We start from the raw sequence: 25,807 nt of genomic DNA, 5'->3' as shown, positions 1-25,807 counted from the left end.
AGTCACATATTATATATTCTTTTGTTGACATGTCATAATAAAATAAGTGATCAACCAAGGCATTATAATAAAATTTTATTTGAACATGACCATAATAACTTTCTAATAAAATAAGTGATCAACCAAGGCATTCTAGTAAAGTTGTATATCTGGTTCTCTAAATGAAGGGAATTTATGTTTGAATGCTTTCACTGTACTTGTAAGAAAAGAAAAATAAAATAGGCAGTCAATTTAAGATTATATAATTAAAAAGGTAGGTGATCAATTTAGGATTTCATTACTTCTTTTATCCAATTTACTTATAAAACAACCATAATGTGGCGTTTGGTACAGGGGAATCCACATTACTCTTAGCATCCATATTCCTAGGAATCACATTCCTAAGAATGTAGTTATTCCTATGTTTGGTTTCATTGGGAATATTTTAGAATTCCTAGGAATGTGAGATGATAATGTTTGGTTTATTTCCAATAATGTTAAATAAATTATTTATTTTTCCTATTCTATCCTTAGATTTGAATGTGAATTACCAAGTCCTTAAAAAAAATCGTCCTCTAAATAAATAATGAAAAACTAAATATAAACTATTAATTATAAAAAATTCATTAAAATTATAGTCTAATATTTCAAAATGATAGGTACAATACAAAAATAACTATTTAAATTTTCAAATGCTTTTATTCTTAATAATAATTTTAAAAGAGTTTAATCCATAATAATTTTTTTTTATTTTATCTTAATTGCTTAAATGATAATGAAAAATGGTTAAAATTGTCAATTTATAAAAATTACAATATCCTTTAAGCTTGGGAATCTGGATTCCCACTTGTTTTAAAGGGTATCCACATTCCTACTGAGAGGGGAATCCACATTCCTTTAGCATCTGATTCCTTAGCATGATTTGCAACCAAACATGAGAATCTTTAAACATTCCTGAGAATCTTAAACTATTACCCCGTACCAAACGCCACCTAAGTGTTAGAATGTGTTGGCCAGAGTATTAGCAACCAAAATGATATGATCTTGAAGCTTGTCAATGATGATCCTAACACTCCATTTGGAAATGAGGGAAATAAATGAAAGAATAAAACATTGGGGATATTTAATATATACTCCCAACTATTCCCTTATTTGGGAGTACAGTAATGGAATGTTTATGAGCAAATGCATATTCTTTTATACTCCCTCCTAACTATTCTTCTTAGTGGTGGCTCCAGGAATATTTTTTAAGACGGTCATTATGAAATTTAAATTACACAAAATTAATTAAAAGAGAACTTCATATATTGACCCCAAAAAAACACGCACATTCACACAAATACATAAAGTTTTACAATTTCTTTCTACAAATTTTTTACTTTGAAATTTTTACATAATAGTCTCATTACCAATGTTACAAGTTACATCTCTATCAAAATTTTAGTTAGATAAAAATTTTCTTGGGAATTTTCTTGGGAATTTTCTTTTTGTTTGTAAGGACCTAATATATTGTTAAGGGGACTAAAGTTTAAGGATAAAGTTTGGTTACAAACTTAATTATACCATAAGGCTACAACTCTCATTAAATAAATTAGCATGGTCAATTTTGAAAATCTAATTATTGAATTGCATGTTCTTTAATCTTTATGTTCTTAAAATGTATGTCAAATTTCATGTTAATAGTATGTTATTTACTTTTGATTCATAAATTTATTTTTTATGTATAATTTTAGACTACAAAAACTCGAAATTCAAAGATTTGATTGATGACATAGCCATTAATATTTGATCTTCTTGAAATTTTGCAAACATGGAGGATATAAGAAAAAAATGTATCTATTTGTGGATTTGTCAAAATTCATGTACAATAAAAAAAAAAATATTGAGTAGAGTTATAGCCTTAGTTTACAACCAAGTATGTTACCAAATTTTGTCAAAAAATTTAATTATGTTGGGGCTAAAAAAATTTAGGGTGGTCACAAATATTTATTAAGGATTAAAACGTCATAAATTTTTAAAATTTATATATAATAAAAAAAATTCAGGTCAAGTGGTCACAGAGTGGTCTTGTGACCACCCTAAACTAAATGTAGAGTCGCCAGTAATTCTTCCCATAAATAACGCTCTGTTTGTTTCAATAATGATGTTTTCTAGAAAATAAGTCATTTTCTAAAAAGCATTTTCTATAAAACTATCTCATTTTTCAATGTTTGGTAGCAACTTTAAATAAGTTGAAAAACAATCTCTTAACTTCCCTTATTTGGCTTACTGTGAGATAGGGTTGTTTTCCAAAAAAAATTAATGGAAAACAATCTCTAAAAATAAGCCATACTTTTTATATTGACCAAAGATAGTTTTCCTTTGACTTATATTTTTTTATGCTACCAAACATTGGAAAATAAAGAAAACTATCTTTACACAAGGTTTTCCATTGAAACAAACAGAGCATAAGAGAATAGTGAGATCTCGATATAGATAGCGATCGGGTTAGTTAGAATTGGGTTTTCATGAAAATGATCTCGATAGAGATAGCTATCGAGTTAGTTAGAATTGGGTTTTCATGAAAACTAAGCCAACGATATCATTTCCAAGAGGGCAGAGACCCGCCGACATCAGTTCGATCCCAATGGTTTGGGTGGGTGAGTCGAGTCCACAATTTGGTTGGGTGCCCCTACTTATTCTTTCTAGTGAAATAGAGAATGCTAATTTTTTTACCTATTTTAGAAAAGTTCCTTCTTTGATAAACTTCCCAAACATGCGGAAATAAAAATGTAATATTTCGTTCCATTTCGTTCTTTTCTTCTTTAGATTTTTTTATTATAGATTCACAAGTACAGTGGAGGTCTACTTCGATACTTTTAGGCTTGTAGCTTCTTCCCGTTGGCCCGGTAGTGGAAAGTGAGAAATTGTTGTGGATTCATTTACCATCAACCATCAAGTGTATATGCGCGCCGGGATATGATAAAAAGTGAAAATCTGGCATGCTATGACAGGCCACCACCATAATATTTTTACTTTGAGTTTTGAAAACACTCTACTAGACTACTAATATGAATGTTAAATATTATCTATTCAGCATACAGTGGCAAGGAATATGCTGAGAATAAAATGAAACAGATTTGCTAGAACGTAAGATGAATCAAAAACCGATGCTCCTACACAAAATTTAAATCGAAACAGTTTATGGTAGCAAGATATTGTACTAGGATTTATGGTGTAATTCTCATACAAATGCGATTTTAGAAATGAACAGGATCTCGTAAATAAAAGAGATTTGCCAAATCTCATTTTTACCATCATAAGGAACATGATATCATCCAATCTCAATATCTAGAGTAAACATAGTAGGCATAACATAGAATTTAAATTGAATGAAATTGACAGGGACATAATCACATAATAATAAGTACTCAGCCAAATCATATTTTCCTATCTGTTTTGCCACAATAGAGATAAATAATTGCAATGAACAATATTAAGATCAAAGTTTTGAGTCTTTTGACAGTCAAAAGAACTTCAGGGCATCACAAACCATTGAAGTTAGTTCGACTAGCTTGAATTACCAACTTCTGGCCATGATCCCACTCAGAAAACCTTATATTACCAGAAATCTGCTCAAATATAATTAAACATTGACAAATAAATAATTAAAAGAAAATAAAAATGTTTTTTTATTAGTGATTGGCCACTGATCCTGTATCCTTATGTAGGGTCAACAAGAAGAACAAACGTGACTAACTGAGATGATATGGTGCAGCATTAACTCCAGAAAACAAAACCAGTTAACAAATTCATATTGACACAAAGCATTCATCATAAGACAAGATGGACAAGACTGTATATTATAAAACCTGAAATTGAGGTATACTGAAAAATCTAAACAACCAATGAAACCCGGAATCTCCAAAGCCTTGACAGGCCCCAACATCATGGCCTAATAAAATCTCTCAGGCAAAGCACCCAAATTACTGAACATGTAGAACTTTCTAAGAGTCAATTAAAAAATAACCAACTGGTTAGATACATTTGATTGAGTCTGCTTCCTACACATTTTCACAACCATATCCAAGTCAACTACTCACCTATTTGCTTGCTAACCGCATTTCAGTTAACCAACAGTACATTCATACTTGATTCATGATGAATACCTAACCACTGAATCAACATCTAGTTAAGAGAGTTCAAAGCATCAAACCGCATTGCCTTCCTCTGATGAATCTTTTCTGCCTCGCTTTTTGGTACTGGGAGAAGCTTTACTTGGTGAGGACAAATACTTGAGTCGATAACTGACAAGTGAAGGTCCAAAAATGCTGAATTTCCCAGCACTGCTAAAAGCAGCCTCTGCATCAGAACGTCTCTTGAAAACCACCTTGGCTCGGTTACTCTTCTTTATAACTTCAGTCTCTAATTCATTCAATGACCCAAAGCGGCTAAATATCTTATTAAGATTTGCTTCTGAAGGAACAGCATCCATGTCCATAAAGTTCAGAATAAGAGCCGTCGGCGAGGGATCCGGCCTAAAGCTCTCCTCCAAGTGAGCCACTGGCTTCACTGCATCTGATCCAAGATTTTCACCAAAGCTTTGTTGCTTAGAATCCATATTCAGACTCATTTCAAAAGCTACTAGTGGTTCAATAGCAGAACAATCCTTTTCACTTGGAGTCTCAGGCAGAATCTCTCTTGCTTCATTCTGATTCACAAGTGATGAGTGCTCTTCAGGTAGGCTTTGAATAATCCTGTCAGTCCAGTAAGAGTCGCTCGTCTCCAACTTGGATTTTTCATTGATTCCTCGCTTTCTTGATCTTTTTCCAGTTTTCCCACCAAAGACTCGTTTCAAACACCATTCACGCTCCATGAAATTAGAATCATCCCGGGTAACAGAATTCCGGAATCCTGAGAAAAAGCTAACAATAGAAACTAAAAAGTTGTATCCTTTCATGGGATCTCTGGCAGCCAAGCAGAGCTGTGACAGCATCTCTTCAGGAGAGGAAACCTCCATTTTTGTGAGCTCACTAATGTGGGATCTCTCCAAGCTAGGATTTTGTTTGCTTTTATTCTTGTCCACAGTATCTTGAGAAATTCCATCACCATACTTGAGTATTGGACTTGACCCATTCAGTTGGCTGGCAGCCCGACGAATGCTATCTCCAACTTTAAAAGTTTGCCTGGTCTGTACAGGCTTATTGGCAGACCCTGATGACAGATGACGCTTCTCATCTTTCCCAGAAGAGTCATCAGACATACCATCAACTGCCTTACGTTTCTTTCCAGACAATTTTGAAAGCAACTTACCAACATCTTTCTTTTTTGATCCATTTTCACCATTTGAACTACGCAAGCTCTTCTCAGTGAGCAAATCAGACAAACTCTTCTCTTTTTTCTCTTTTTTACTGGGGGACAAACTCTTCTCTTTTTTATCTTTTTTACTTAGGGACAAACTCTTCTCTTTTTTCTCTTTTTTACTGGTAGACAAACTCTTCTCTTTTTTCTCTTTCTTACTGGGGGACAAACTCTTCTCTTTTTTCTTTTTTTTACTGGGGGGCGTACTATCCCCAGAGATGTGCTTTCGCTTACCAGAAGAGCTTAATTGACTCTTTGACTTTCCTTTTCCAGAGGCCAATGGCTTCTCATTGTCAATATCCGGAATAGTATTCTCATTCAACTCACTATGATTCTTCTTCTCCCCAATTGGTAGAATGTCCACATCACTCTCCAACAGAGCACCAACCATATTGAACTCAGGCAGCTGAGAATAACCCTTCCAACGATAGAAGGCTGACAATTGAGCCCGTGCTATTACAAGTTCAAGTCTGTTAGCTTCACCACGTGGCAATTGAGCTAATTCTTTAATATAATTGACAAGTTCAACAGGTTCAAAAGAATCAGCAGTCAAAGAATAGTCCCCACCAACTCTTCTACTCGATTCTTCCCTGATTCCAGCATTAGCTATTATCTGAGCTCTGAGTTTGGCATACACTTCTTCTGATGTGCAGGAACAGGCCAGCCCAAACTCTACACGCCTGGAAATCTCTTCCATAGCACAGACAACAGCATAGTGGAATTCTTCCTTATTGCTCTGCTTCTCCATTTGCGAGAAATGCCCCCTAAAAGACTTTATCCGTGCCTCTTCATTCCAAGCGAATGTTTGATCTCCAAAATACGCTATCAGATAACCATCTTTTCTAAAATACTTCTTTGCCTTGTCTGACGAATCTGAAGGATCAAAAATCTGCCCAGGCCACCAAGGATGGCTCCTGACTTTACCCCATACTAGATCAGAGACATGAAATTCCGGCCTTGAGGCACCTGATTTGACATTCGCATCACCTGATACATTCTCATCCCTTGTCATATACGGATTCAAATCTACAACAAGATTGAAAGCATTAGACTCCTCTCCAATCGTCTCGCTAACCCCATCTTCCATAACGTGAGCATCTGGGGACTGTTTCTCATCAGTCTCTACAACTGCATCCATTTTCATATCCTGGCTTTCTAATCCCTCTGAAGTTAAAACCTCAGAAACATGTGCGCCTGGAGATCGTTTCTCATCGGTCTCTACAACTGCATCCATTTTCATATCCTGGTTCTCTAATCCCTCTGAAGTTAAAACCTCAGAAACACGAGTAACCACCGTCTCATCAATCTCCGCTACATTAGATAATTGGCTAACCGACTCTACACCCGGCTCTCTATCCCCCTGTCTAGAACCTGAGGCACCACCATCTTGCAATTGGTCGATACCCGAGACCTCGTCAACATGACCCTGCTTTCCATTTTGACCCCCATCACCACCTACTTCCTCCTCGGCCCGATTTTGCAATGGGTCATTCCCTTCTACAAAAGGGTCTCCATCTACAGTACCAACTTTCTTTTCATTAAACCCTGAATCCCCAACCACAGTCTCAACAATCCCAACACTATTTTTCGACCCCAAAACCAATTCTTTATCGCTTTTCACTTCCCCAACAACAACTTGACCCCCCATTAAACCCTCAGCACCCTCAATCCCACTAAAAATCCCAACTTTCTCCACTAAAGAACCCTGAACCTGACTCAGACTCTTCAAAGGCTCCTCCTTTACCGTTAGGGTTTCGGTTTCAGAACCAACGGGTTTAACCGAAGGCTCCGAATTCTTAACCCGAAGAGACCCGTTTTCCGGGTCGGCCGAAACGACGTCGGAGTTCAAGTCGATATGGGAAGAATTTGCAGACATTAAGGAAAACCCTAAAAAGAATCAAATAGAAAAAAAAAATTTCATTATTACGATTACCATAACGAGCCCTAAAAATAATTATTACATTCGCACAATACAATAGTAAAACATTATAAAAAAAAAAAAAAACAAGAACAAAGAAAAAATAAAGGAAAGGATTGTATTTGTTACCTTTTAGTTTTTGCTATGCCCTGTGAGAGAGTTGAGACTTGAAAGTGTGAAGAAATATTTGTGGGTTTTCTGTTAAGAGAGAGAGAGAAGGGTAAGGTGGTCAAGTTTTGGTGCGGTGTGGTGTGGTGGTGGTGGTTTTGTACTTGTAAAGAGAAACAGGTTCTTCGTTTAATCACGAGATGAAGACAGCGCAAATGGAATTCGATGCCACGTGGCGGAGATCAGACGGGTTTTATTTTATTTTGTTTTGTTTTGTTTTTTTGAAGGGGTTAGTGGTTTGTTTTGGAAGAGATTGAACGGTCTTGATCTAATCAGAATCATCAGATAGATAGGGATTGAAAACGCTTGCTTACGTGTCAGGTGTGAAGAAATTTAAGGGTATGGTTATTGTGGGCAGGGGCCAAATGGCGAGCATCATTTTGGGCAGTTACAATATTTAGTAACGCCTGTGTGTTTTCATTGTCAACCCATCAATCCCCCCGATACGAATATCTAATAACTTTTTCAAATGTCTTATCTTACTCAATGCCTATCTATAAGCTAGTTTTCGTTTTCTTTTTTTTTTTTTATTCTTTTTTTTTTATACAATATAAAAATTTTATTTTTGTCAAATCTAAACGTATATATATAAAATTTTCTTATGAAAATTTGAACTCCAGTACTTACTTCTACCCCTTATAAATACTTATACTTGTAAAATAACTATCGCACTAAAAATATAATTACTCTAAGTCACTCTTTCTGCTCCTGCAAGCACTTATGACTCGAAGAGATAGCAACTTGCTCAACTAGTTTTATCTTCTTCTTTTCTTCTTTTGTTTTCTGACATTATTTTTTCTTCCTCTTGAGAGTTAAGGTCCGTTTGGATACAGCTGAAAACTGAAAACACTGTAGCAAAATAATTTTTAAATGTGTGAATAGTACTGCGAGTCTCATTTTTAATTAAACAAAAAAAGTTAAAAAGTACATGAACAGTATACCACTGTATGGTTACTGTTCATATACAGTAGTAAACAATGCTTCATGTCTGCTATTGAAATCTGTACGCAAAGAAAAAAAAAAAAGTCAAAACTCGAAACGTAGACACAACCTGCCTATCCAAACCCACCCTTAGTATTTTGGGTAGAGGAGATAAAATAAAATAAAATAATTCATCCCTGCCAGTCTGCCACTTGTGTAATTATTGACGAAATAGTGATGCAACATATGCGAGGCAATAAGCATGAATAAAACATCATAGGAAACACGGATGTGATAGTTTTCATATCGATTATTAGTTTTTGTATCAGAACTAAAAATTGAGACAGCGACATCAAGACACTTTTAGAAGTTACAAATAATTCCTGGCAACGATCATCAAAGCCCAAAAGGAGGGAGAAACATTGAAGGAATAAATATCAATAACCATTAAACTATCTTGTGGTATGAAAGAAACTCATGGTTGCAAAAGCATTTTTTCTCCAATAAGTCTAGAGTAAACCAAAAAAAAAAATAAAAATATATCACACCTATCAATGTAACAAGTTGTTATTGATAAATAAAAAAGTGAAGTTAATGGTGTACAAAAATGAAAACTAGTAAAAACTTGTTAATTCAATTATTATGTAGCATTACTTATTTTTTAACACAACACACTTTTCCCACTAACAAATTGTAGAATTTGCTACTATTATTTTGATTATATAATACTATTAGATGAAATAATAAATTCAGCCCCATCACCCATGCAACAATTGATGAAATCAAGATGTGACATCCATAAGGCAATAAGCATGAAAAAAAATGGGAAAATTTACCAAAAAAGAAAAACACATAGGAAACACGGATAATCGTTTTTCATATAGTTAAACGGTCATTTTCATAGTAGTTACCGATTAGTGTAATAGGAGAAATAAAGACAATTGGCATTAAGACAATATCACTTGGAATAGTGACAAGTGACATCAAAGCCCAAAAGAAGGAAGAATCACAGAAGGAATAGCGGTCAAACACCCTAGGTATAAACAAATGAAATATTCTCAATAAAAGACACAACTCTCCGCTAACAAACTTGCTTATACAAAAATGACTCTTGTTATTGTATTTCCTTAATAGTTTCTCTTAGTTGGTGGGGTTTTATAAGGTGCTCATACTAGTAAGTAATTTCATTATATCTTGTTCTTTGTTAACATTGGTATATTTATTCGAGTTTCATTTAATTTTATCAAAGTTCTTAGTTGTTAATCTTGTTAGATTATTAATTCCCTATTATCGACCTCGCTTGATGTTTAGATTGTTTGCTAATGCACCTATCTATCATGTTTGAAGTCAAACTTAACATAGCTTTAAGCTATTAATTGAAATATACTCAACAAAACCTCAAAAAAGCAAAATAAATAAAATACTCAACATCAATATTTTTTTTTTCTCTCCTTACTAATTTAAAAAACATTTTTACTTCCTCCATGGGAGTTAGTATTTTGATTGGAGGATACTATTGGATAAAATAATAAAATTCATCCTTGCCACTTATGCGATTATTGGTGGAATAGAGATGCAACATTTGTAAGACAATAAGCAAAAAGAAAACATAAAGGGAAACGTGGATATGACAGTTTTCATATCAATTATCAATTTTTGTGATAGTGCAAGAAACAAAGACAATTGACTCGAGACAATTATAGAAGTTACATATAACACTTGACAACTGGCAGCAAAGCCCAAAAGGAGGGAGAATCATTGAAGTAATAACTGTCAATAATCATTAAGTGTCTTGAGTATGAAAGAGACTCACAATTACGAAATAGATTTGTACCAGCCCAATTCCCTGTTAATGAGCCACCCTAGTTATTGGGCTCACAATTTATTTATTTTAGTGGGTTTTTTAGTATCCTACAATAGGTAGCTTCTGGGTAGATTGACTAAAGGCCTGTTAAAGTGTTTAACCTCTCTAACCGAACACCAATCTGTTTTTCTTTATGCTTGGCTACTTGGTCAGTCCTTCCTTTCTAGTGTCTAACCCCTTTTTCTCATTCCCTTCCTCTATTTATAGTCCCCCTTTTGTGGGTTAATCATGATTGCTTTCTAACAACCCTCGTGCAACTGGGTCCCATTTTGATGATTCTTGACTAAAATGGACCCACTTTGGGAATAGGGAAGTAAATGTTGGAACTTGTGCTAGACACCAAATGGTGCTCGGCAACGATATTCCTCGAGGCATTACTGGGGTACCATAGAACACATTCGAACAATAACAATGTTTAGGCACTGAGCAGTACATGACATACTTGCCAGGCACTCTGTACGCACTGGGCCCCCAAGCGATGGGACTTTGATAACGCACTGTACAGCTTTGGGCCCAACAATAATGCGCCTATAATAGTATACCGTACACATATTGTTTGGGCTTATTGACATTGGGCCAAGGGTAATAGGTCCATGACCATACAAGATTCTTTAGGGGTTATCTCATATGACAATGTTGAATGAAAGAGACTCTTGGTTACAAAATAAAATTCTATCCAATAAGTCTTGAGTTATTGATAAGCAAAAAAGTGATGTCAATGGTGGACTTAGATAAGAACTAATAAAATTTTAATAATCCAATGTTATGAAAATTGTTATGCAACATTATTTATTTTTTAACACAAAACACTTTCCCCACTAACAAATTGTAGAGCTTGCCGCTATTGTTATGAATGGGGGATACTATTGGATAAAATAATAAATTTAGCCCCATCACATGTGCAAAAATGGATGGAATCGAGATGTGACATCTATAAGGCAATAAGCGCATGAGTCAACATGGGAAACAAAGACAATTGTTTTCATATAGTTAGACAACCATTTTTATAGTAGTTACAATTCTCGTAACAATGCGAGAAATAAAAACAAGTGGCATCAAGGCAATTATGAAAGGGTCTGGATTAGGTCCAGTGTCCAGTGACACTTGACTCGTTGGGATTGTGACACGTGTCAATTTTTGGACATGTGTCATCATCTAACTGGATCTAACGCACTGAAAGCATTGGACTCAAACCTCCCCCATTATAAAAATTACAAATGGCACCTATATGAGCAGCAAGTGTCTTCAAAGCCTAAAAGAATGGATAATCATGGAAGGAATACCGATCAACAAATGTCAAACGCCTCAGGTATAAAATGGATGCCTTATTCTCAATAAAAGATACAATTTTTCACTAACAAACTTGCTGATACAAAAATGATTCTCTTCTTATTTTATTTATTTAATAGTTTCTCTTAGTTTGTAGGGTTTTGTAGAGTGCTCATGCTAGTCAGTAGTTTCCTTATAACTTGTTACTTTATTAATGTTGTTTATTTATTCAATTTTATCAAAGTTATTAGTTGTTAGTCTTGTTAGATCCTTACTTTCTTATTATCAACCTCATTTGATGTTTAGATTATTTGCTTACACACCTGTCTATTGTGTTTGCAGTAGCACTTGACATAACTTTAAGCTACTCAGGGCCTGTTTGGTAAGAGATTTTTAGTAACGTTGTTTAAATTTCGTGGAAATACGTGTTGATGAAAAAAGTGTGTCGAAATAACTTTAAGCTACTTAGTGGCCGTTTGGTAAAAAAAATTTAGTAATGTTGTTTAAGTTTCATGGAAATACGTGTAAGTGAAAAATTATGTGAAAATACGTGTAGGTGAAAAAATGTGTGAAATACATGTTGTAGTGTTTAAACAACAGCTTTCGTTGTTTAAACATCGTTACCAAACAGAGCCTTAGTTTCATGGTAGGTAATTACATTGAATCTCATTTAGAACATGGTCTTGCCATTTTCAAATTTTCGATAACTAAAAGAACTTGAAGTCATTTGCTTTCCATGGTCTTATGTTACTAGCATCATCTTCGTAAAAAGTTCTCTTAGGGTCTATTTAGATACCACTTATTGCTGAAAACTAAAAACTTATTGCTGAAAACATTGTAGCAAAATAATTTTTAAATTATGAATAGTGCCTGTGAGACCCAGTTTTAAAGTTATTGCTACGTTTAACTTGGAGAGCATTGTAGCCGCGGGGTCCATTGTTTCAAATGCCAAACGCAAATGTGGGTGAAAACGTGTTTTCCAAACGTATGCTTAACTGAGACATAATATAACCACATTCACTTTAGAAACAAAGTCAAAGTCAAGTACATAACCAACAAATTGAGGCCTAATAAAGGCCATCAACCCACATACAATCACATTGATTAGGTAAAACTAAAATTATCTCAAACAAGTACACACCATATTTTTTTTGCTTGAGAGAAAGTGACATGGTTTGTATGAGTTTATAGTTGGACATTTACAACAACACAACAGTGTAAACAAGATGGTTAGAGCATCACCATCAACTCTCTTATAAAAAATGTCATTTCGACAGACCAAAAGCTTACTTTATTATTTTAACACGCCATTTTATAATTCACCATTTATCACATATTCTATTATTCAATTCTATACATTAAAATAATAAATACCAATATTAAAATAACATTAAAAAAACCAACAATATACAAAAATACAAAATAAAAAAACCACCCCCACCCCCACCACAAACCACAACCCACCCTCGCTGCCAGCAACCATCAACACCCCACGCACATCCCACCCACCACCGTCTCACACTAGAACCCCCACAGCAGAACACCAAAACCACCACCATAGAAAAACAAAAACAACAACAAAAAACACAATCCAACTGCATCCCACACACCCACAACGCCCATCAACACCCCACATCCCACCCCACCACCGTCTCACACTAGAACCACCACAGTAGGACACCAAAACCAACACCACAGAAAACAAAAACAACAACAAAAAAACACAACCCAACTGCATCCCACCCACCCACCCACCCATCAACACCCCACATCCCACCCCACCATTGTCTCACACTAGAACCACCACTGCAGGACACCAAAACCACCACCACAGAAAAACAAAAACAACAAAAAACATAAAAGATTGGTGATCTGAGAGTGTGAGGTGGACGATGCTGCATGATGGATGACAATTTGCCCATTCGAACTCACCCACCACCAATTTGCCCATCCGAACCCACCCATCAAACCACTACCAAAAAAAGTGAATGGAAAAAAGAAAAAAGGAAAAAAAAAAAAAAGAACCCAAAGCGAAATAGAGAAGACAGATGATTTGTGGCATCGAGTGGTGGCTTTGGTGAGATCAGCGGCGTCAAGTGGTGGCCTTTGGTGATTGGCGTGCTGTGGAAGAGGAATAGAGAAGACAAAGATGAGAAGATGGAGAGAGAGAGATATTCATGATGAGGAGAGAGAAAAAGTAAATAAAATAAGAACATAAAATTTTGCAATTGTTGTCCGTACTGTCTCATATTTGAGATGGTACCATAGCGGTGTGCCAAAATTTTTAGCATTTGAAACACCTCATGAGGCTCATATTTTGGGGTTTGGTGTGCCAAATGCCAAAAATTTGGCAAATGACACACCTACTACGAATGCTCTTATGGCTAGCGTAGATGGTCATCAAATCTTTCACGTGTAGTATTTAAATAATTATTATTTTTGGATTGGATTATTTAAATAAATTAAACATAGCAAAACAATGGTTAGCATTGATTTAGAGAAATTGCCCTCAATTTATTAGGTAAATTGTCTTAAAATCATTTACATATATTGATGGTATTTATTTATCATCAAATCAAAATATCAATTAATTTTTGGTGTAGGTGGTGATTGAATCTCAATTGAACTACCTTAAACTCATTACATATAATACTTAAACAGCTTAACTCATTAAGTAGCTCGTGTTATTAAAAGTAAAAGTTAATAAAAAAATTTTTTATAAGAAAAGTTAATAATTTTTTGAATTGCAGGTGTGAGGTATTTTTTTCCAAGCTTTTCCTCCTAGGATGCCTCCAAAAAAGTAAAAACTAAAAGAAGCAATGTTTATTATTCACTATCATATTACACTCAGTGCTTTCTAAAATAAGGTTGTGACTTTAAAATATGATTCCAATTCACCAACAATTACCCTCGTGGATGGGTAACATCTGTTACACTACACATTGAGTAATTTCATAAGCTAAAGGCCGTTTGGTAATGTTATTCTAGTAATGTTGTTTAAGTGTTATAAAAATACATATAAGTAAAATAATATTATAAAAATACGTATTGTATTATTTAAATAACAAAAATTATAGCTCAAACAGCGTTTACTTTTCTTTTTTTTTTTTATTTGATTTGCCAACAGCGTTACTAAACCGGCCGTAAATCAGCCAGACTCACTATTCCATTTTATGAAAATGTGTAATTAACTAATAGTCTAGTATAGCATTAAAGCCAAAACGACAACGGTCCCTTTTCTTTGTTTCTCCCAAATCTTCGATCTCCCGCCAAAATCCAGCTCAGAGAGCTGAAATTCGAAATCCATCGGAGGAAGCTACAGAAAGAGAAAGGCAGAGACCGAGATGGGGATGGGGTCAAGGTCCGGGTCCGGATCCGGTGACCCAAGCGGGTACATGGATATCCTGGCTTCATACTTTCCCCAACAGCTTTTCCCAACAATCGAAGACGACTGCCTCAACCTCACTTCTGCTCTCTTTTCCTTCTTCTCCACTCCACTTGCCCTAAATCTCGCTTCTCAGGTCTCTCTCTCTATTTAAGCAATTGGATTTTTGAGAGTTGTATGTGTTTTTCAATGTGGATTTTGAGGCAATTTGGGGGTGTTTGGTAACGTTGTTATAGTAATGTTGTTTATTTTTTTTCAAAAAATGAACGTGTGAAAAGTATGTAGAAATATGTGTAATATTATTTAAATATTAAAAACTATCGTTCAAATTACTCAACCAAACAGCCACTTTCACTTTCATGTGTAAAGAGTGTTCATTGTGTTAATTGTGGCAAAAAAAATGAAAAAGTAAGAAGCAAATAAACTAGAGTTAAAAGGAAAAAAAATGTTCATTCAAGCTCGCCAATTTCATCTCGGATAATATTCTCAGTGAATAAAGAAGGTTGATATTTTCGAATTACGCCACAGGTAAAAGATGAGGATGGCGTCTTCGTTTTGTCAATTGACTTCCAACAATTCCGGAAAGTATGTGATCTCGAAGAGTTTTATATAATGCTAGAGGATAAACCTAAGGTGGCTCTCTTATGCATGAGTGCTGCAATTCACAAGGTACAAAGTGATAATTGTAGAAATTTCTCAAAATTTTTTGTTTTTGGCTTAGAATATTTTATCTTTATTTAACATGGAAGCAGGTTGTTTTGAATAATTTGGAGAAAAACATGATGGTAGATGGTGCGAAAATAAATATACGTCTGCACAATTACCCTGAAACTATGATTGCCCTGAAGAACTTAAAAGCAGCTTATATTGGTAAGTCTAAAAAAAAATTCATCACTAGTCCAAGTTTAATATATGTTAAGGAAATGATATAGACAATATCACTTGTTGACATGACAGACAAGCTTGTATCCGTGCGTGGTACTGTAGTAAAGGCTAGCACTGTCAGGCCTCTAGTGGTGCAAATGAGTTTTGATTGTGCAAAGTGCAAAACTGAAATTACGCGTATTTTCCCTGATGGGAAATTTTCGCCACCACAAAGTTGTGATTTATATGGATGCAAGAGCAAGAATTTTAATCCAATTCGATCTACTGCTCTAACAATAGATTTTCAGAAAATAAGGTGAGCAAAGTGATGCTAACTTCTGCTTCATTACTTCCAGAACTGCTATTTTTATTTAGACATCCCTCTTTCAGCTAATATTGATAATGTTTTTGATTTTCCCTCCGCTAACTTCAGGCTGCAGGAACTTTTAAAGCCTGAAGATCACGAAGAAGGTCGAGTTCCTCGAACGGTAGAGTGTGAACTAACCCAAGATCTTGTTGATGCATGCATACCTGGAGATGTGGTGACTGTCACTGGAATTATCAGAGTAATTAATAATTACATGGATATTGGAGGAGGTATGATAAATAGATTCATTTCACACTGTTTATTCAGTTCATTGCCAGATATGGATTATTGCATGATAAGTTAGTTCTTTTAAGATGGATGACAAGAACATATCTATAATTTGCAGACTCTGAACTCTTCTTTACTGCTAATGCTGTTTGGAGCAAACTTCATTATTTTCAGGAAAATCGAAAAGCAAAAATCAAGGGTTCTACTACTTGTATCTAGAAGCAGTTTCAATAAAAAACTCCAAGTCACAGTCTACACCTGAGGATTCACAAGATTCTAATTCTAAAGCTAGAGCTACGGAGCTGTGTAATTTATTCTCATTTTCTCCAAGGGATTTGGAATTTGTTGTGAAGTTTAAAGAGGAAAATGGCTCCGATATCTTCAGGCAAATACTTCAATCTATATGTCCTTCAATCTACGGACATGAACTTGTTAAAGGTAATGTTATATGTACTCTGTTCATTGTTGTTATAAAGTCCAAGGGTTTCATGCTAAATCATTTTTTTTTATATACAAAAATTTGTTCTAATTCATTTTCCCCATTGCTTGTTCTATCCTATTACTACTGTCCTCACCCTGTCCCTTTATAAGGGTATGATGCTGATTAATCCAAAAAGTAATGTTTTGAGTATTTTGCTTGGCAAATATAGAATGTGCTAATGTTTTTTTTTTTTTTTTTTGATTCTCCAAACCCAATTTCCCATCTTAACAACTTCAGTTGGAACAAATACAACAGTTTATGGACTTCTTGTTAAAATAGTTTAAAATGCTTACTCCAATAATGCTCTGTATCTTGAAAATTATATGAAGGAAAATAATAGATTGCATTGTAAAAATCATAATAAAATATTTGAGGACATACCTCAAGTTTCTCCAAAACTATGCATCTGCTAATAACGTAATGGAAGAACAATTGAACCGTTCCACATGCTCCAACAACTCCATGAATTTTCATGGGCTTCAGAGGCTTTCCGGTATGTAGGAACTACAAGAATGAGCACCTATTAATGTCCACAGACCAAGTCCCACGATATATACAATGATGGAGCCCTAGAACAAAAGAGACCATGAAAGAGATAGAGAGAGAGGAGCACTTTTAGAGGGGTAAAGCTTCGGTCCAGTGCAGCAGTGCACTGGACTGGACATGATGTGGACAATGTGGCCAATTTTGGACGTGCCCAAATTGTGTTTGGTCCAGTGCCAAACCCTTCTTGGAGGCTAGAGCTTTCACTATGGCCAGCTATGAGGAAGGTCACCTGTCTTAGCAGCACTTTTTATTTAGGAAATTGTGCTTAAATAGCTCCTTGCAGTAACCTTAGAGTTACGGTTTTTCTGATTTTGGGTTGCCCACAGCACATGGACCAATGCCAACATAATACTTCAAAGCTTCCTTTTACTGTGAATGAATGAAGAAAAATGGATTCATGAAAGTTTAATTCCTGAATTACTTCTGATTGGTATGCTTCGGGTTCATTTAGATAATTAAGATCAGATTCTAGGTTATGGTTCAGGAACGATTCAATGTGCTAATTCTTTAAAATTTCACTGACATGTGCTGGCCACAGATGTAATGGCATTTGAGGTAACTATTGCTTTTGTGAAACCACATAATTGTAAACACATAATTAAGTATAAAACCTACTTCCTCAGGTTGCACTCTAGATTATGTCCTTATTGAGCATGTATCTGAAATTGAGGTGTTTTTATGGAATTTCTTTTTTTCTCAACAGCGGGCATAACATTAGCACTGTTTGGAGGTGTTCGGAAGCATTCCAAGGATCGGAACAAGGTCCCTGTTAGAGGAGACATTCATGTCATAGTTGTTGGTATGTTTAAACTCTTTTTGGATGGAACTAAATCTGGTCAGTTATTTTACTTACTGAAAGTGAGAATGAAAATGATACCACATCAAAGTATTTTGACAACTAGAGGTTAAGGTTGCAGGGAATATTATATCGTTTATGGGGAAGAGAAGTTGAAGTTGTATCATGTTAATTATCATTTTACTAGGTGATCCTGGACTAGGAAAGAGCCAAATACTGCAAGCAGCAGCCGCTGTTTCTCCACGTGGCATTTATGTATGTGGCAATGCCACTACAAAAGCTGGCCTCACTGTAGCTGTTGTGAAGGATTCCATGACAAGTGACTATGCTTTTGAGGCAGGTAGTTATTTCCATATTTCCTTTTCTGAATTGTGATGTTTTGGCTATCTTATTTGTTTTCTCTGCTGCATTGGAATATGAGTGCTTTACTAATGATTCAGAGTGGTTGATTGACTGAATTTCACAAGTATTTCAATTTTCAACAGATCTTGAAGTCGTCTTTGTGTTTTTTACATTTATCTTCAGTGTTTTACTATTCTCAAAGGAGATTTACCACATGGTTAGACACTTGGAAATGTTGTTGCTATAGAACAATTGGTTTGATATCTATTGATTCTTGCAATAGATAATGCAATATATTGAAACATTTAGTGATTTTGGGTGTTCTATGTTTTGGGGTAGTAATGGGTTGGAGGACACTTTCTAAATTTGCTCTTGGGTCTAGCCTTCTCTATCTGACTGTTAAGAATTCCTGTAAGTGTGATACTTCTAGTTGTGAAATGCAGTATTGCATGGGAAATTTTGATGCCTTTCTAACCTGATTATCATGCCAAAAAAAAGGGGGGAATCTTTAGTTTTCTTTTTTGACTTCTGTATGTACTCTATTATTATAGCCTTATTGCAAAAAGAATGACAAATGCCAGAATTATTTAGTTGAAACTTTCAGGCAGAAACATAATCTTTTGAAAGTAGCCAAGCATTAGAAATTTCTGATATGACAAGTGGAAAAGAGATGGACAATGTTGGTCTGATTCTTGTCAAATAGCTGATTAAGCTACAATAGCAAGGATCAATCTATAATAAAATTATAGAAATTTATAACATCTCTCCAACTTTAGAGCATAAAGACACGACTTCTGGGTTGTTTGACAACTACAAATTTGCTTGACTCAAAATAGTTTTGCTAGCTAAGAAATCAACATATATAAAATTGGGTCTATAGATGCTCAATGCTTGTGAATCATCTCTACCACATGGAAAATTTTAGCTCTAATACTCTTGAAGTAATAATTGAATTTCCCAATAGGTGCCATGGTCCTTGCAGACGGTGGGTTGTGCTGCATTGATGAGTTTGACAAAATGTCTGCAGAACATCAGGTTTATCCCACTGTTAGTCAATCTTTTATGATTGCTCTCTTTAGTATCAAATAGGTTTCACTTATCTTGGGATTGCTGCAGGCTCTACTGGAAGCCATGGAACAACAATGTGTCTCCATTGCAAAGGCTGGACTGGTAGCAAGTTTATCTGCCCGAACTTCAGTCTTAGCAGCAGCAAACCCTGTTGGTGGTCATTATAAGTAATCTCTTAAAATTTCATTTTGTGATTTAATAATTTCTTACTAGACTGTTCTTTAAGGTGATATTAGATGAATTTATCTTTATTCATGGTCCATGTAAAAATTATGTAAGTAGTGACAGATGACACTGAGTTGTTAAGTAGCAGAACGACTGTTATATTATTATAGTGTGATGCTGATTATTATGTTCTTCAAAAACATGTTGATAAATCTTAATATCAAATATCCAAATTGCAGCCGAGCAAAAACTGTGAATGAAAATTTGAAAATGAGTGCTGCACTCCTCTCACGATTTGATCTGGTTTTCATATTACTTGATAAACCTGATGAATTTCTGGATAAGCGAGTCTCAGAGCACATCATGTCGGTAAGTTTCCCCATCTGTCCTTTCTTTGGCGGTGCATGATTATGAATGAATGACATGCTATTCATATCTTATTAAGGTCTATGGTACTATGCCTTTTATCTTTAGCATTAATACTGTCATGCAGTCATAGTGACAATTTGGAAAGTAATCACTCACGACACCCAAATGGGAAGTGGAAATTTATCCAAAAATGTCATGAACAAATTTTGATAGAATCGATACTTTAAAAGGAAAAAAAAAAAGCAATGTGTAAAACAGAAATAAGCATGTGTTATTGTTTTTGTGCAAGTAATGTTTATTCCCAAGGTAAGAAATATTTGCAATTATCTTTTACTATTTAACATACATAAATTTGGCTAACTAGATAAAACTACCTGGTGTTCTTAAAGTTCTTCAACAAATTGGAGTGTCAGTTTTCAAAGTAATGGTTCTGTTGGACCACAAATTCTTCTAGGTAATCTTTGTGTGTGTAATTCAATAATAGGACTCACATAAATATCTGTTTTGCAGCTTCATTCTGGACATGGAGAACTTTCACCAGCTGCAAAAAAGCTACGGAGAGGTAGTGTTTCCACTTTTTTTTCTACTCCATCTCTTGATTTAGGAAGGAAGTTTTCTAATTATGAAAGAAATCAATTTGACTGACATCAAGTTTTTTTCTGTAACTGTTCTTGCTTTTGCTTCACCAGATGCAGCATCACAGAATGCTCAAGGCATAAATGTGAGTGTAAAAGGTGGTTCTTTAGTTTCTCAGTGGAGACTTGACCCAAAGAAAGATTTCGATTTTGTTCCACTACCAGCTCAACTTCTTCGCAAATATATTGCTTATGCTCGAACTTATGTCTTTCCTAGGTGATTTGATCTACTCTCCATGTTGCATCTCTAATGTAGATATTTGCTATTGAAAAATATATTGTTTAGTTATTTATTCTTGTTTCCTCTTTTTCTTTTTGATTATTTTAATTTTAATTTTCAAAATCAGGATGTCAAAGCCGGCAGCAGGAATCCTGCAGAAGTTTTACTTACAACTTAGAGACCGTAATACATCAGCTGATGGTACACCAATAACTGCCAGGCAACTGGAAAGTCTAGTCAGGCTGGCAGAGGCTCGAGCTCGGCTAGACTTAAGAGAAGAGATAACAACCCAAGATGCAATGGTGAATACTATATGATCTATCTAGATGTTAATATCATCAGTCCTGTCACTATTACATTTCTCATAAAGGATTTTGATCTGTAGATTGAAGTAGGAAAAGATGTTAAACAACTGTAAGGGAACTTAATTTTGAAAGTGCTCTTGCAAAATATAAAGTACTCACGATTTAAGGAAGCAATTTATAAATCTTGAAATGGCAAATACTAGAAAATCCAGTATGGAGCTAAACTTACTTACAAACATGAAATTTTTCCAAAATTTTGAAGATGAAAATGGTCGTAAATAATGGCATGAAGGTTAAATAATTTTCTTTTGTTTGGCATTCTTAAGTTTGATGAAACCCTATAAGATGAACAAGAACCATTATTTTAATTAAAGGTTGTGGATTATATCTGCAATTTTTTTTAGCAATAATTTTGATTATTGACCACTAACTTTAAATGAAGTTTAGAACAACTATACCTTTGGTTGAAGAATCTGGATTGGTACATATGAAGTTCATACTTATGTCATGCATCTTGCAGGATGTGGTTGAAATAATGAAAGAATCCTTGTATGACAAGTATGTTGATGAGCATGGTTTTGTGGATTTTGGTCGGAGTGGGGGGATGAGTCAACAGAAAGAAGCAAAACGGTTTTTAAGTGCTCTCAATAAGCAATCAGAATTGGATCAGAAAGATTGCTTTTCGATTTCTGTATGAACTCTTGCTTCTCCTGTCTTTTCTAGCTATGATTTATGCTCCTTTAGTCATGCATATATATTATGGTATTTCAGGAAATTTACAGCTTGGCAGATAGGATTGGTCTTAGGGTTCCTGATATTGACACATTTGTGGATAATTTAAACAGTGTGGGTTATCTACTCAAGAAGGGACCAAAGATGTATCAGGTACAAATTGCAATAATTTTGTAAACTCTTTAAGATTCAGATCCAATATTGCATACATGCCATTAGAGAATCAAAACACGGGTAACAAAGGATATAGGTTTTTAGTAACCTACTTGAGGTTGCAAACAGTCATGATGTTGTGGAACCTCTGGCCACTGAACCAAATACCTAGGTAATATATCAGATTGTTGTTAATTGACAATTGTGAAAAGAACGCATTTCAATCTATGCTTCTAAGGTTGATAATGTTATGAACATGAATGCATATAAAAGGGTAATCTTCAATAATAATCACCATGATAATGACTGGATACCTTCAGCACTTACTGCGCATCCATTTAAGTTCAGTGACATGCAACTTGTCATTAATCATGCATTCTCTTACAGGTGCTGTCCTCATCTTATTCACGAAGTCAATCATCAAGGTCGAGGGGCTAAACTAGAATAGCATTAGAGAGCAGGTCCAATTTTTTTTCTTTTTAAAACATTCTTCTGAAGTCCTATCAAATCACTTCAGATGCATCATTACTGATTGTCAATCCTAAAAAGTTGTATTGATGGGTTTATGGTAACATCTATACTAAAAAAATCTTCAACTATATAAAATTGTAAAGTAAGCACTATGTCATGCATATATTAACAGATTGGATAAAACAAACAATGTTGGGCAGCAAGTTTGTAGAGACAAATAGTATGTTGTTGCCCTTAGAAGTTCAATATGAATGAATTTTCAACAAAGCATGCCTGTCTATTGCATTGTTTAATCCATTAGAACAAAAACTGAGAATTAGCTCATGAGTTGTGTAGGGATGGCAATGGGCCGGGGTGATTTATATAAAACCTGTCCTCGCCTCATCTGATCCCGCCTAACACAAGGGTTGGGTTTATCTGGGTCAGGTTAGGTCAGCTGACACATCTGTCTTTTGAAATATATTTTTTTTAGCAAATGAAGTTCAATAATCTCACGAACAAATACACAGCGCATAATATTCAACAGTCTCATAGACAAGATATACATTAAAAGCATTTAAGTATCATCGGGGTGGGGTGGGGAGGCCCCAAGGGTCAGGGGTAAACTGCCAATCCTAGTTAGGTGACAAAGGAGACCATTCATGTATAACATAGAAGATTATTTTACATATAAATTCAAGCTTCATAACATTCAGATCCAAAGCAAATAATTAAGTTTGCTTTCTCCCTCTTCTTTGGCGGGAAATTTCAACTTCAGTATTATAATATACAGTGACATACCAGAGTGGTCAAGCAGAATCAGAAGCATACTCAATTACCCATCCCCATCAATAGGTTCTAACCGCCACTCACTCCCATAATAAGAATTAGGCAAACCCAACCAAAATTTGAAAGCCTCTGCTGCTCTCTTCCTCTCGATCCTTCTGTCTTGCCTGGCCTGTGACGCATGCTTACTAGTAAACATCCTTGAATGCATTTCCACGTAGATTTTTGTAAACTTGGTCTTGTTTGGTGGTATCCCATACTCTTCCATACAAGCCACAATTTCTAAAGCCTTTTTAAAGAAAGCTGCCCTCACACAGATATCAGCCAGTGTATCTAAAAGCCCTTCATCTGGTTTCAATCGTGGTGGAGAAGTTGAAGAATCAGGAACCTCTCCTTCCCTTTTCACCCCGCACCTCTCCTTTACTTCATTCCAGAGCAGAAGTGCCTCTCCTGGCTTTCTGGCCAATGCAATTCCATTGGCCAGACTGCCATAAGTAGACACATCTGGGTAAAACCCATTCTCTTTCATTTTTTGAACAATTTTCTGTGCTTCTACAAGCAATCCCAGTCTACAATAGCCTTCAACCAACATATTCCATGCAATTAAATCAGCCTTCACTCGAGGGTCATCGAGCATCTCATCAAATACCTGATTAGCCAGCTTTGGTTGACCAGACAAGGCAAAAGCTTTCATCAAAGTGGTATAACTAATCTTCGTGGGAGCTATTCCTCTTGCTCGCATCTCGTTAAAGAAGGCAAGAGCCCCTGCACTGTCATCAACTAGTATACACCCATCAATCAAGATATTATAGGATACCACATCAGGCTCAATTCCTGCATCAGCCATCTCCCTAAGCAATTCCTTTGCCCTGTCTATCTGCAGTTGCTGGCAGTAACCCTTAAGGAGTACATTGTAGGTTATCCGATTAGCAGCTACACCAATTCTTGTCATTTCAGCTAGCACTTCACGAGCCCGGTCCATCAACCCTGCCTTCACCAGTGAAGAAATAACAGTAGTATATGTTACATGGTCAGGGTGACTAGAACTATTATCCTGGCGCCGCATTGCCTCTAGCATCCGCACTGTGTCAGTGACACGACCAGCCTTCATATAACCTTTCATTAGAGTGGTGTAATCTCTAGTGTTAGGAGCATACACTTTCGGCAACAATGGTGGCTCATAATTGCCCGACTCAATACTATTAGGAAGCAACTTCACAAACACGTCTCCACCTTTGTCTCTATATCTGTCTCCATTTCTATCCCCATCTTGATCCGAATTTTCTAAATTTGAGTCTCTGAGAATCCTGCAGAGATCTCTCCTACCTTCCCTCATTGCTTGAACCATTTTCTCTGCCGTTTCTAAATCTCCAAAACCAACATAAGCCGCAATAAGCGAATGCAATGTTGTCATACACAACGGAATTCCCTTCTCAAGAATCCTCTCTAATACAAATACAAGCAAATCTTTCCTATTAACTCTAGCACACAACTTAATCATAACATTATAAGTTAGCACATCAGGCTCAGCACCAAACTCAGGCATTTCATCAAACAATTGCAAGAACCTCTTAGTGTCACCCAAATTGGCACAGGCATTGAGCACAGCATTGTAAGCACCCGTATCAGGCCGCGAGTCAGCAACTATAGTGGGGTCCGCGAACTTGCGGACTCGCTTGGTCACCGAACCGAACAGCTTGAGCGCTTCAATGGGGCCGTCATCGCCAGAAGCGGCGAGCCGGCTCACCACTGCACTCCATGCCTTGACATGGGGAAGATAGCCAGAGCGGAGCATGGACTTGACAATTGAACTGGCATAGAGCGTGTGGCCAGCCTTGGCGGCTGCCACGGCAAGGAGGCCGAGGGAATTGGCATCGAGGCGGTGGAGCTGCCGCTCTTGGCGGAGGCGCGTGATGATGGACTGGGCGCGCGTGAGGCCTACACGGGTGTTTAGGTAGGACAACTGGGAAACCAAGCGGCTAAGGCAAGTGGCACTTGGGAGATGAGTGCATTTAGTGTAGGCAATCCAGGCTTCCTCTGTTTTTCTTTGACGGAGGAGAGTTAAAAGTTTGTTGTCTTGTGAACTGTGTAGCTCTGTGGTGGTGGTGGTGGTGGTGGTGAGAGAGAGGTCTGATGGGCTAGTATGATTTGTTGCGGTGTGTACACGAAATGGGTTCTTGGATTTAGTGGTGGTGGAGGAAGAAGGTGGAGGAGAAGCCCAGTGGAGAGTGAGAGTTTGGGTTAGTGGGAAAGAGTTAGAGGTTGATGATGAAGAGGAAGATGAAAGTGTTGGAAATGATTGCAGTGGTTTTGCGTTCATGACTAGGCCATTTGGGAGAAACAGGAGTTTGGAGTGGGAAAAGGTAGGAGCTTGGTTTGAATTTTTTTGGGAATTTGAAGAAGAAGAAGATAATGTGAGGGAGAGAGAGAGTTTCAGGTTATATTGAGTGGAAGTG

The 25,807-nt window shown here is 36.0% G+C and overlaps 3 protein-coding genes across 5 annotated transcripts; 1 reads left to right on the top strand and 2 right to left on the bottom strand.

Moving 5' to 3' along the window:
- Nucleotides 1-3,788: 3,788 nt before the first annotated feature.
- LOC142610294 (PWWP domain-containing protein 5-like) lies at nt 3,789-7,523 on the bottom strand. Its single transcript, XM_075782079.1, has 2 exons — nt 7,367-7,523; nt 3,789-7,206 (listed from the first exon to the last, which is right to left on the bottom strand). Exon 2 carries the CDS (start codon nt 7,193-7,195, stop codon nt 4,169-4,171), a length of 3,027 nt encoding a protein of 1,008 aa, XP_075638194.1. The 5' UTR covers nt 7,196-7,206; nt 7,367-7,523; the 3' UTR covers nt 3,789-4,168.
- A 7,202-nt stretch (nt 7,524-14,725) lies between these two features.
- On the top strand, nt 14,726-22,849 carry LOC142610934 (putative DNA helicase MCM8). Of its 3 annotated transcripts, none has more exons than XR_012839904.1 (17): nt 14,726-14,980; nt 15,373-15,513; nt 15,597-15,714; nt 15,802-16,024; nt 16,142-16,305; nt 16,478-16,741; nt 18,034-18,129; nt 18,314-18,466; nt 19,433-19,503; nt 19,585-19,703; nt 19,941-20,070; nt 20,581-20,632; nt 20,760-20,922; nt 21,053-21,227; nt 21,751-21,921; nt 22,013-22,115; nt 22,503-22,843. XR_012839904.1 is itself a non-coding variant. In XM_075782926.1 (17 exons), the coding sequence occupies exons 1-17, from the start codon at nt 14,804-14,806 to the stop codon at nt 22,551-22,553; spliced, it is 2,376 nt and encodes a 791-aa protein (XP_075639041.1). In that variant the 5' UTR covers nt 14,726-14,803; the 3' UTR covers nt 22,554-22,849. The 3 variants fall into 3 exon arrangements, 2 of the variants coding, with proteins under 2 accessions (XP_075639041.1, XP_075639040.1); XM_075782926.1 differs by having other exon boundaries at nt 20,766-20,922; nt 22,002-22,115; nt 22,503-22,849; XM_075782925.1 differs by having other exon boundaries at nt 22,002-22,115; nt 22,503-22,849.
- A 228-nt stretch (nt 22,850-23,077) lies between these two features.
- On the bottom strand, nt 23,078-25,807 carry LOC142609487 (pentatricopeptide repeat-containing protein At3g09650, chloroplastic). The gene has a single exon (XM_075781080.1). The coding sequence runs from the start codon at nt 25,669-25,671 to the stop codon at nt 23,401-23,403; it is 2,271 nt and encodes a 756-aa protein (XP_075637195.1). The 5' UTR covers nt 25,672-25,807; the 3' UTR covers nt 23,078-23,400.

This window comes from Castanea sativa, chromosome 9, assembly GCF_040712315.1.
Source record: "Castanea sativa cultivar Marrone di Chiusa Pesio chromosome 9, ASM4071231v1".
In the NCBI taxonomy this organism is placed as follows: domain Eukaryota; kingdom Viridiplantae; phylum Streptophyta; class Magnoliopsida; order Fagales; family Fagaceae; genus Castanea; species Castanea sativa.
Note: the sequence above shows the minus strand (reverse complement) of the source record. Positions and strands in the feature narration are given on the sequence as shown.